Source organism: Halichoeres trimaculatus, unplaced genomic scaffold (genome assembly GCF_033239565.1).
Source record: "Halichoeres trimaculatus isolate MK-OKI-2021-1 unplaced genomic scaffold, fHalTri1.1 fHalTri1_scaffold_22, whole genome shotgun sequence".
Taxonomy (NCBI): Eukaryota; Metazoa; Chordata; class Actinopteri; order Labriformes; family Labridae; genus Halichoeres; species Halichoeres trimaculatus.
This window is the reverse complement of record NW_027437200.1, coordinates 24,924,548-24,937,152: the sequence shown is the minus strand read 5'-3', so window position 1 is coordinate 24,937,152 and position 12,605 is coordinate 24,924,548. Positions and strand designations below refer to the sequence as shown.

Sequence of the window (12,605 nt, the reverse complement as noted above, 5' to 3'; positions counted from 1 at the left end):
GATTGCAATAAGTCACTATGGGGTCAGCACCAGTCGCTGATGGATCACCACAAGTCCCTGAGCAACTGGCACGAGTCAGTAGGTAATGGCACGAGTTGCTAAGTGATTGCCACAAGTCACTATGGTGTTAGGAAAAGTGGCCAAAGGATCGCCACATGTCACTGAGCAACTGGCACAAGTCAGTAGGTAATGGCACTTGTTGCTGAGTGATTGCCATGAGTCACTTTGGGGTTGGCACCAGTCCCTGAGAGATCACCACAAATTACTGAGGAACTGGCATGAGTCAGTGGGTAAGGGCATTAATCACTAAGTATTTGCCATGGGTCACTTTGGGGTTGGCACTAGTGGCTAAAGGTTTGCCACAGGTAACTGAGCAACTGGCACTAGTCAGTGGGTAATGGCACAAGTCACTGAGTGATTGCCATGAGTCACTATGGGGTTTGCACCAGTCACTCAGAGATTACCACAAGTTACTGAGCAACTGGCCCAAATCAGTAGGTAAGGGCACGAGTTGCTAAGTGATTGCTATGAGTCACTATGGGGTTGGCACAAGTGGCCGAAGGATCACTACAGGTCACTGAGCAACTGGCATGAGTCAGTGGGTAATGGCACAAGTCTCTAAGTAATTGCCATGAGTCACTTTGGGGTTGGCTCTAGTGGCCGAAGGATCGCCACAGGTAACTGAACAACTGGCATGAGTCAGTAGGTAATGGCATGAGTAGCTATGGAGTTGGCACTAGTGGCCGAAGGATTGCCACAAGTCACTGAGCAACTGGCACGAGTCAGTAGGTAATGGCACTTGTTGCTGAGTGATTGCCATGAGTCACTTTAGGGTTGGCACCAGTCACTCAGAGATTACCACAAGTTACTGAGCAACTGGCATGAGTCAGTGGGTAATGGCACAAGTTGCTGAGTGGTTGCCATGAGTCACTTTGGGGTTGGTACCCATGGCCGAAAGTTTGCCACAGGTAACTGAGGAACTGGCACGAGTCAGTAGGTAATGGCACGAGTCGCTGAGTGATTGCCATGTAGTGATGAGGGATGAAAGGCCTACCATGAACAGCTTTGTCCTTAGCCCTGCTGGGGGTTCGTTAGCGTTGAATGTTTCTTCAGAAGAAATTAAAGATAATCCTTTTTGCGTCAGATCAAAATAACAACATTACAGTCACCCCCTTCCCCCAGCTGGAAACTGGTCCCGTAAAGTTCTTCTTGAGAAGAGGTGGCATCAGGTGGAGTTACTGAGAGAGTTTCATGGGTTTCCTGTGCAGTTCACAGGTGTGACCTCTGACCTGTGAGATGTGAGCAGATCAGACCGTAGCTGAAGTGGTGGAGATGATGTTGGTCCCAGTCATATTCATGTGAAGTTTTGTGTCCACAGACTGGATCTGGGCTCATCCAGGAGGACACTGCTGGTGCTGAAGATGCTGAAGAAACTCCTTTCGCTCTTCTCAGCTGTGGGGCTGTTTTCAACACTGTCCTGGATCTTAGCATTTTATTTTATTGAGGATTATTATCCGTTTCATTTTACAACTCAGAATGCTCGCCTCTGTGCTTGTGACAGATGTATCGCAGAATTTCAACCAGGATTTACAGAGTTTTATAACAGAACTCCTGAGCCCTTTTTATCCCCGCACAGCAACATTTCTGAGAGCATTTTCAAGTATTGGTCGGTGAGTATCATCATTAGATCTTTACAAGTTGTATTTGTTGTAAGCTGTAAACACATGGACAAAACTGTTGGTACTGTTCCTTTAAAGGGTGAAAAACCCACAGTGGACACTTCTGAGCTGTGGTTTGACAGAATCTCTTTAAAAAACAAACTAATGGAAGTGGCCTGGACAAAAATGATGGTACCCCAAGGAGAGTCATGTAAATATAAACATAATAATAGTAATAATAATAGTAATAATAATAATAATAATAATAATAATAATAATAATAATAATAATAATAATAAAATAAAATAAAATTAAGGGAAATCAGACATTGCTTTTGAGTTGTGGTTTGACAGAATCATTTTAAAAAACAAACTAATGAAAGTGGCCTGGACAAAAATGATGGGACCCCAAGAAAAGACTGACAATAATTAACCCAAATGGAAATATCAAACTAAGATGTGTTTTTTTTAATTAAAAGTAAAATCAAAAGGAAAAATAAATTTAAATTTCACAGGTGTCTGGTTGTAATACCTTATCCCACAGGGGTGGCCAACCAGTCAGAGACCAAGAGCCAAAAAAATGATCAGGGTACTACAGAGAGCCAGGTCACGCACGGGGTCTTACAAACACACTTCCTCTCACACATAAACAAAATGACATTTCCAATTTTCAAAGCGAGATTTACTGTGTTTGCTTGTTTAAATGTGTACCAGAGAAGAGAAACTGAAACTTAAGTATCAATCTGTACACCCAAATATTGATCAATACTGAACCCAACATTGGCATCAGTTTATCAATAATTTTGATTGATCGGCACACCACTACTTGTAACTATATATATATTTATAAATGGATTGAAGAGCCGCACACTGAAAGGCAAAGAGCCACACGTGGCTGGCGAGCCGCAGGTTGGTCACCCCTGCACCAGAGGGTGGCTGTAGTGTGTGAAAGCTGTTGGCACCATCATGGCCTGTTTTGCTAACTGGCTACTAAGCTAGCATTGCTGACAGATAAAGTGGAAATACAGGTGAAAAGGAGAATAATCTGCCGTACGCAGGTGTACCTGATCCAGGGGCTGGGTGGTGGAGTTGGTGCAGAGTTTGATCCCAGCTGCTGCAGTCACAGGCCGAAGTGTCGTGGTTCAGACACTGAATCTGTCGTTCAGCAGCGTTAGGATGTGTGTGAGTGTGTTAGCAAACACTGGTGGTTCTTTAAACTGGAGGTTCTCTGTCTGTGTGTGTGTGTGTCAGCATCTTCAGCCTGGGAGACCCAGCTTTGATACGTACAAACAAACAGTGAAGAAAGTGTTTGAGATGTTCCCACCGGGTCCAAATTTGACGGAGCCCAGCCCGGACCACTGCAGGATGTGTGCTGTTGTTGGCAACTCAGGCAACTTGAACGGCTCGCACTATGGACCTCTGATAGACTATCACGACATCGTCATCAGGTACAGTTCATCGCCACCCAGAGGCTCTACTGCAAGACGAAACCTTCTTCAGCCGTCCTGAGAAATCTGCTTTAATGATGATGTAACTTTGGTAAACCTGTCTCACAGCATGCTCTGACTTTATCCCTTCTTTTTTTAAGGGTACAGTGGTATTTGTATCAGCTCAGGTCCCCTAACGAGTAACCTCTGTGTCTTCCAGGATGAATAAAGCTCCCACTGAAGGCTACGAAAGAGATGTCGGCACCAAAACCACCCATCATGTGATGTACCCTCATAGCTCTACTGCGCTGGACAACACCACTCACCTGGTGTTTTTTGCTTATAAGACGTATGATCTCAAATGGCTCATCAGCTCCTTCACCCCCAGGTAGGTGTGCTACTCAGACGTGTGCTCCGTAAATAGACAGAACTGGAACAAATACTTTGTGAAGTCAAAATGAATGAATAAGTCTGAAGCAGTCCGATCTTACCCTGACCTTGTCTGTTGCTTCTCCCTCGTGGACGAACTCTCCTGCTGATGCAGGAACTGATGATACTGCAGGTTCAGGTCTCCAGCTTGGCTGCTGAACACCTGAAACCTGATTGTGCCTCCAGGTGTAACGGCTTTGTGTCAGGCTTGTCTTGCAGTCCAGAGTGCGCGTACGGTCTTCTCTGTCCCACTGGTTGGGAGACGGTACATCGTACGTAGCTCGAAGGATGAAGCTGGTCTGAACAACTCTTTCAGGAGAACTTCCTCTCCTCTCAGTCAGCAGCCTTCACTGTGGCTCTGTTACCAGCTGATCCAGACCAAGAGTCCATTCAGAGGCTCAGGAAACCTTCGCAGGTGCTTCCAGTCCAACAGCTGAGCAGGCTGTCACATCCTCCAGTTAGGAAGGGTAACACTTGTACTTTGTGTTTCCTTCAACAGGAACAGTAAAGACATGAAACCAAGGTTCCTGGGGAACAAAGACTTGGTGAGCTGGTTTAAAGGGGTTCATATAAAAACATATATTTGATTGGTTCAGGAACAGTGTGTACTGAAGAAGCCTGTGAGTGTCTAACAGGCTGATCCGCTCCTGAACAGGTGCTGATCCTCAACCCAGAGTTCATTCATCATGTTCATCATGTCTGGCTGAAAAAGAAAGGCGGGTACCCGTCCACTGGCTTCCTGACTTTGATTCTCAGTCTGCACATGTGTGATGAGGTGGGTCCAAACCGAACCACTGAGAACTGATCCTCAAACTGCTGAGTCATTATCAGCGTGTCCTGTTATTAACACGGGTCCTGGAAACTTACCTCGTGTTTTGGTTCCTGCCAGAACCGAAGGTGAAAACAAGGTGTTAATGTGACATGCCTCCTCTTCCAGGTGGACGTGTTTGGGTTTGGAGCAGACAGTCGGGGAAACTGGAACCACTACTTTGAAGAACTGAAAAATAAAAGGCTGAAAACTGGACAACATCCTGGACATCACGAGTTCACCGCCCTCCAACGATTACAGCGACAAAGGAAACTCAGGTTTTTCAGAGGATGGTGACGAGGGGTCGTCGTCTCATGCTTCAGCTTTCAGGAGAAGGTCTGGTCACCTGGCGCCCTCTAGTGACAGAAAGTCCTCACTGCAGCTTCACACCACTCTTACATGTGGAGTGTGTTCAGCTGTTGGATGGTGGGACAGAGAAATCTTCAGCTCAGGCCATCAGGGACAAACATCAGCTGTGTCTGTTCCTCTCTCTGACTGATCCAAACACGTTCATTATCCAAACACACTCACTCTGTCTTTCTTTTCATCTCCTTCATCTTATGGCTCTGCTTTAATACATTTTGTAGCTTTTGCACAGTTTTTCTCTTACTGAGTTGTTACTACAACTTATTTATTTTCTTATTTATCTATTTTTTATTTTACATTTCTGTTTTTCTTTCCCTTGATGTCACTATCTGATTTTATTTTTATACATTATTTTAACGTGTGGAGGACTGACTCAAGGAGAAATGCACAAAAATTCTAATATACCTGTGTGTTCTACTCTATTCTATTTCTAAAACTGAGCTAATGACTGTACGTTATGCTAATGATTGTACCAAATTATACTTTATAAAAGTACAACTCACAAAAAACAACAATTTCACTGAAGTTTTTTTTTGTTTTTTTTGGATGAAAATCTTTAAAAAGTAGTGGTTAGCTCATTACCTCGTTAATATTTCATCACAGCTGTAAAAATCAAGTCTATCTTCAGGGTGCAGCATTCAGCCTGCAGAGTTCATCTCTGACAAACGTGACCGCACAGAGTGAAGAATGAGAGCGTTTGTTTCTGAACTCCTCCCTGTCCCTGAGTTTGGTGATGGTAACCATGGAGATAACGACCGCCTTCGTTAACAGAGCCATGAGGAAGTAATCACACAGAGTCGTCTACACTTTGTCCTCCAGCACAGTGTCCATTAGGTGGCGCTCTTCCTCTGACCAAAATACATGTGTAGATGTGTTCAGACTTGGACAGTGATGATTTCAGAAGTGGAGAATCCTTCAGCTACAACCACAGACCAAGTTTGGATCGATCTGATAAAAAAAAAAAACCTTGGACAAGTTTGTTCAAATGCACGCACGGAAAATCAGTAAAATGTGACCTTTAACTCAAACTTAAGTTGTCCACTGGGAGGCACTGTGACGCAGGTATCAGGAGACAAGCTCTGGATTCATTTTTCACAATGACTGACCTCTGGAGCACGTCTAAGGCAGGCATCCTTGGATTTTGGTCAACATGATCCTTAGTGGAGAAAATGGCGTGGAGCAGTTAAAGGAAGCGAGGCCCTCAGGTTGCTCTTGGTCTGAGGACAGATGACGGAGCAGCTCTCCCAGTTTCTGTGTTATTAGTTTTATTTCCTCGTTGATTGGACTCTGGAGAGCTCAGCAGTCGTTAGCTCAGAGTAAAGGGTAACTACTGACACACTTTGTGCTGTTTTTATGGTGATCGAACTTCAACCTGTCAGACCAAAGACAGAAATTATAACTGTGCACACTCAGATTTTTAGAGAAGTAGAGTTTCAGTAAGTGTGAGTAGACAAGGAGAACTTAAAGATTTTAGGCAAGTGATCGCAGTCCAGTGATCTGAGCAATGATTAATTAAAAGGTTTAAATTAGGGCTGTGACTTTAATGCGTTAATTAGATTAATTAATTACACCACACATTAACACGTTATAAAAATCAACTCAAGATTAACTCATTAGCTACCGGCCGTTTTCAGAGCATCTTGACTGATCTTTAAAGACCCAAATAATCTCGTTTTCACTGACGATGTAAACACCAAAGTTACTGAAGAAGAGTGGACTCTCTTCTTTTATGTCTCTCTTCCTAATTTTGGTCCAAAAAAACAGACAAATCAAACTTTTTTGATCGTGTTCATCTCGGGCGCTCCATCCTTTGATCCTCTCCATGATCTCCGTCGTCTTTCCTCTCGATGGCGCCGCTCTTTCTCTCTGAGCTACAGCAACACATCCTCAGTTGGAGCGTGAGCTGCCTAAACTTTTCTGACTGTCAGCGTCTCTCTGTGTCTCTGTCATCTCACATTTCTCCTCATATCCATGCTGAGCTCTCATCCAAAGAGCACACCGCTCTCACCCACAGTAGTTAACGAGCAGGATTTTGATTGACAAGCTCCACCAGACCCGCCTCCCTCCGCTGAAAAATATAATTTACTTCTATAGACGCAGTAAACAGTGATCGAATGTCAATGGCAGGGAACACAGACATTTTAATTAATATTGTCCAGTTGGACAAAAAGGATTTACAAATCTTCTCTTTTTCGTGAATTCACTCATTAGTCATGCACTGTAATTTTGTAATGCCTTAGAATTCAAATTCTTTATGTGGGGACTTTAAGCAGATATAAGATTAAAATGTGATTAATTAGATCAATTAATTACAAATCCTGTAATTGATTAATTATTATTTTTTTAATCTCCTGACAGCACTATTTACCACATAATGGCTGATGAATGTACTTTAAAGTAGTGTCCACAAAAAAACATCTTCTGAACAAAATAAAACAGGATTTTGTTTAAACTTGTGTATGAGAATATTCAATGATTTAGTCTTCTACCAAAATCTGTTTGAATTGAAAAGAGTTGCTTCTGATGTTGAATATTGATGTGATTAAAATGCGATTAATTACGATTAATTAATTACAAGTGGCATAATTAATTCAAATATTTTTTTTAATCAAGTCCCACCACTAGTTTAAATAGGTTAAACACCAATGCTAAAAGTATTAGACTTAAATTATGCTGCACTGTAAAAACAAAAAGTTGCTCCCACTTAATACAATAGTTTCAATTGGTAACACACAAACAGTTTTTTTCCAAAAACACTGTTTTATGATGAATTAACATCATTGGTTTGTGTTTTACTCATTGAAACAATTTTATAAAGTTGGACCAACAGTTTGTTTTTTACAGTGCAGTGTAGTTATCCCAATACTTTTAGCATTGAAGTCAAACCTATTTAAACCTTTTGATTAGTTAATCATTACACTAATCGTTTCAGGGCAGTCACTTTACTCTGCTTATCAAGGCTTACAGGGCACTTCTCTGTAAAAACTTTCCTTTTAAGTTGGTTTAGCTGAGAGTTGTGTGTTTCAGCTAAAACTTTATGTTCTGAATTTTTATGGCTGACTTTGAGAGCACTCGGTCATCACGTTCTGATGCAAAACTTTTCTGAAACAGTTTAAGTGATCCAACAAACAGTTGATCCTCTCCAGGTTTACACGTGACCCAGTTTCACGTGGCCTCGATTATTGGGTTTATTTCTTCATTGTTTGAACTTTGGAAAGTCATAAATTTTCCATACATCCGTTCTGATAAGATTCTGAAGAACTTCACTGGAAACGAGGACAGAGAGATAAGTGTGGGTATATAAGAGCGGACAGGCTCAGCATCTGCACACAGGAAGCTCTGAGAAGAAGAGAGAAGAGATCCATCCATCGACTCCACACCTGCATCCACCCAGCCGTGAAGATGCTGCCTACGCTTCTCCTGCTCTGTGCCGGGCTGGCCCTGACCCACGCTGCTGGTGAGTCCTCACAGGAACACCCAGACGTGACCGAGACGTGACCGAGACGTGACAGAGACTGTGGGGTGTGTGGAGTGGAGTCTGATCAGACATTAACGCTGTTTGACCTTTTAGCTGTTCCCGAGGCGGAGCCTGATCAAATGATGGAGGAGGCGTCCGTCCAAGGTGGGGAGCTGCTCCTCAATCTAGGGTACAGTCCAACTGGCTTCTCTCTTTGTGTGTGTGTGTGTGTGTGTGTGTGTGTGTGTGTGTGTGTGTGTGTGTGTGTGTGTGTGTTCAGTGAGAAGTGAAGAAGCTCATCACTGACTGCTGTGTTTCACCTCCAGCTGTTCCAGAAGAAGAGCCTCATGAGGAGGTGATGAAGGAGGAAGTGATGGGAGAGGAAGTGATGGAGGAGGAAGTGACGGAGGAGGAAGTGATGAAGGAGGAGGTGATGGGGGGGGAACTCGTTGAAGAAGGTGAGCTGAAAAAGTTTAGCTCCGCTCTCCTCAGTTAAATCAGTGAAACATTTCCCACTCAGTAATCCAGAGGAACTCTCAAAGCTCAGAGGCCCCGTTTACACGACGCCGAAAACGGTCGATTCCGCAAACATTTCGTTGCGTTTTGGCCTTCCGTTTAGACGAGACCACGTTACGTTTTCAGTGAAAACGCAAACTTTTGAAAACGCTCCCCAGAGTGGAAAGATCTGAATCCGCTCCTCCATCCAGCTTCGTGTAAACACAGAGCGGAGCGTCTCAGGGTGAAACGCTGACGTCACCGCATGCACACTCGCAGTTTAATGTGAAGGCTCCGCGCTCAGCCACATTTCCAGTTGAGCCAGTAGGGGGCGGTAACGCGCGTTATGGTTGGATTGCCGACCGTCTCACACAACAAAAACGGCAGAAGAAGAAAGAAAAGAAGAGGAGACTTCTCCTCCTGGAGTCGTATTAACGCGGATCGTTTTCACGCCGTCCTCATGTAAACGCGGGTGGCTTTTGAAAACGCAAAGGAAGAATCGTTGCGGGAGTCTCCGTGTAAACGGGGCCTGAGTGTTTCAGTCTCATGAACTAAGTCTAGAAAACTGAAGCAGATCTGAGCGTCTGCACTGAGTACCACTGAAAACAAAGTTGAGTTGATATAATCAGAAACTGGAGTCTATCGTAACGCTCAGTCCAGTCCACTCCAGAATGAGTGGAAACAATCAAAGTGTTGGGTTGATGCAACTCTTGATGCTGTTGCTGATTGGCGTTTTGTAACCGTGAGTGAGGAGGGACCGCCCCCCCATGTTAAGAACGGTTTTCTCCTACATCTGCAGATGATGGCGAGGTCTTCTCAGGAGGTTGTCCCAGCGGGTGGTCAAACTACCGCGACCGCTGTTTCCTCAGCATTTCAACAGCACAGACCTGGGCTTTAGCTGAGGTAAGCAGACGGATCTGGATTCAGTCCAGAGGTTCCTGGAGGAGTTTCTGACTCTAACTGTGCGTTCACACCAAAAGCAGCCAAGGGGGCTAAATATTTCATCCGCCTTGTCCGCTCGTCACGTGACTGACGTCAGAGTAAAATGGCGCTTGTCATTTAAAGGAGCTGCACAGTGACTTCTTCACAGCAGCAGCTGCTTCTGTTGTTCAACTTCAGTTTAAAGCATGACGATAATAAAATCACCGTCTGATCAGTCAGGAGAGGATTGACAGGAAGCAGTTTACAGGAGATGATATGGATTTATCCACCGCAACAAACTTTACAGTTTGAAATATACTTAAATTCTGTGTGTGTGTGTGTGTGTGTGTGTGTGTGTGTGTGTGTGTGTGTGTGTGGAGGAGCAGGAGCCGGACTCAATGTTAATCTTTTATTCAATAAATCTATTAAGTATTCCCCTTTCCAAAATAAATCACAACCAAAATAAAACAATAATCTCAATGTTCATAAACCAAAATCATGAAAAAGTTCCGACTAACGAAAAAACACAAGCTGTCCTTCTTCACACTGTTTTCAACGCTCCATTAATCCTGTTTTTCCTGGTCCTCTTAAGTCCGTAACACAAAACGACGTTACTCCACGAGAAACCAAAGATAAATCCTCAGAAAGAAAAAAGGTCGCTCAAAACAGGAAGTGAAAACCAGGTCCGTTCAGATCCTGGAGCACAGTCCGGTCCGGCGTAAACCTCAGATCGTAGCTGAACAAAGTTCGTCTGGAGCCCTGGTGTCATCTCATTCAGATGAAGCAAGAAATGCTAACATGCTAGGCTAGGCTACGTCTTAGCCACAGACTACACTTCACTTTGCTATTTTCTGCTGTTACTGCTCATTTTTTTAACTCTCCAGAACAATCTACCTCCTCCACCACACAGTTTTGTTGTTGTTGTCTGTAGCTAAAAGGCGACATTAAAAAGAACAGGATGAGCCCGAACACAGTTTATGAGCTTTTCTGTTTCCAAGAGGAACCAGGAACCAAAGCTACATGTGTTGTTCTTTAGGCCCGCTCGGTCGAAGGACATCTCTACTCTGATAGGTTGCCCCCGTTTGCCGCTGAACTGCGTCATAGCTAATTAGCATAAAGTTGACCGAGGCTCAACTTCTCATCTGGTGATGCTTTTGACGCTTTAGCCGCTTTAGTCGCTCAGGACGCTGGGCTCTCATTGAAAATGAATGAACTTCCGGCGTGCTCGCTGCTTTTGCCTCTTTTGCCTCTTTTGGTGTGAACGCACGGTTAGCTGACGCGTGTGTCTGACTCTGATCCCTGCAGAGGAACTGTCGGGCTCAGGGTGGAAACCTGGCGTCAGTTCACAGCTATGCTGAGGAGAGCTTTGTTAAGGGGCTGATACAGAGGACCATGAATGGGTCTCCCAGGACTTGGATCGGAGCCTCGGATGCACAGCAGGTATGTGACCAATGACACGCCAGGTGACTGTCACGTGATGAAGTGTGTCTGTGAAGCGTTTCATGGTCATGTGTGTGCTGTTTGGTTTCTCAGGACGGTATCTGGCTGTGGAGTGACAGCTCACATTTCGCTTTCACTAACTGGTGTGCAGGAGAGCCAAACGGTGGAGGTCGGGAGCACTGCATCGAGATGAACTTTGGAAGTAAATGAGAGTTTCTTTCTTTACAGGTTAAAGTTTAATCACCCACGTTAAGTCATTAAATCCTGGATTAATCGTGCACTCTTGTGTTTGTCACCCCCACAGGTGGAATGTGCTGGAACGATCTCAGTTGTTCCTATCATCGCCCGTATGTCTGCGTCAGGAGCCGCTGATCATCTTTAGCTTGAGTCAGAAACATCAAGAGAACGACTTCCTCTGATGTTTAATCCTCAGTTTTCATTTCTGTCCAATGATCTGAGCCCGTGTCTTTGTTTGTGTTCAGCCGTAATGATCCTTCAAACATGAGGAGCGACTGACACCAGCACATTCTGTCCATTCTGTTCCTTTAGTGAAAGAAAATCAATGTGTACATTAAAAAAAGGGTTTGAACATGCTTTTATTTTGAAGAGTAACCCGTGTTTCAGTGGTTGGAGCTAAAATAAATATCTGTGAATGAAAACCAGCTCTGGGTTAGTTTGTGTTTCTTTTTAAAGAAGGACAGAAGGTTAAATGAAATGAAATGAAAAAAAAAAAAGAATAAAAAATGAAATGAATTTATTATTATTTTATTATTATAATATTATTTAATATATTTTTTAGTTTTGTTTTATTTTTAATTTTTTGTGCAATTTCATTGTACTTGTTGCAATGACAAATAAAGTTCTATTCTATTCTTTTTATTTATATCTTTTAATTAAAACACCTGAAGTATGTTTGAAGGCAGAAATTTTAGTTCACCGTTAAAGAATTTCAGGAACATTAACTATAACAAAGTTTTTTAGTGGCATGAGGTGTGTGTGTGTGTGTGTGTGTGTGTGTGTGTGTGTGTGTGTGTGTGTGTGTGTGTGTGTGTGTGTGTGAGGAGGAGCCACTGCAACATCTCTCAGCTGTCTCACATTAGTGACAATCAGTAGCAGCTTTAATTCTCCAGCTCTTTCCTCCACAAGCTCCAGTTTGTTCCAGCTTCCTGTGGGAGAAGCACTCGGGTGTTTGGAAGTGCTCAGAGTTTCTAGTGTCTCAAGTCTCAACACACAGAACAGGAACAGATACATGAAGTGTGCATTGTCAGAGTCAGAGCTTTTCAACCTCATTTAATGAAGGACTACTTGTGTAGTATGGTGTAAACAGATTTTTCTTTTTGTTAGGGTGTGTTAGCTCGACATCGACATCAGTTTTTTTAACCAGGAAGTCCTACAGAGACTAAAACAATCCATATGTTCTCCAAAAGCTTGATAATGTCAGTAAAATGTGCAGCTCTCATGTGACATATTTTATTTATAAATAGGGGATTTAAAAACAAATGTTAAAAAAAAGTTTATATTTTTCTTTATTTATTCTTATGTTGCAGTGTATTAATGTAAAAAGCAAGACGAGTTACACCAGCTGTTTACTGCTATCAAGATGAA

At 43.2% G+C, this 12,605-nt stretch overlaps 2 protein-coding genes across 2 annotated transcripts; both read left to right on the top strand.

The window, feature by feature from the left end:
- The first annotated feature begins 1,571 nt into the window (after nt 1–1,571).
- Nucleotides 1,572–4,884, top strand: LOC141784323 (CMP-N-acetylneuraminate-beta-galactosamide-alpha-2,3-sialyltransferase 1-like). Its single transcript, XM_074662135.1, has 6 exons — nt 1,572–1,670; nt 2,909–3,105; nt 3,305–3,472; nt 4,013–4,058; nt 4,169–4,288; nt 4,451–4,884. Exons 2-6 carry the CDS (start codon nt 2,972–2,974, stop codon nt 4,616–4,618), a joined length of 636 nt encoding a protein of 211 aa, XP_074518236.1. The 5' UTR covers nt 1,572–1,670; nt 2,909–2,971; the 3' UTR covers nt 4,619–4,884.
- A 3,205-nt stretch (nt 4,885–8,089) lies between these two features.
- On the top strand, nt 8,090–11,372 carry LOC141811250 (ladderlectin-like). Its single transcript, XM_074699234.1, has 6 exons — nt 8,090–8,144; nt 8,259–8,309; nt 9,439–9,542; nt 10,866–11,000; nt 11,094–11,202; nt 11,305–11,372. The coding sequence occupies exons 1-6, from the start codon at nt 8,090–8,092 to the stop codon at nt 11,370–11,372; spliced, it is 522 nt and encodes a 173-aa protein (XP_074555335.1).
- Nucleotides 11,373–12,605: the final 1,233 nt, after the last annotated feature.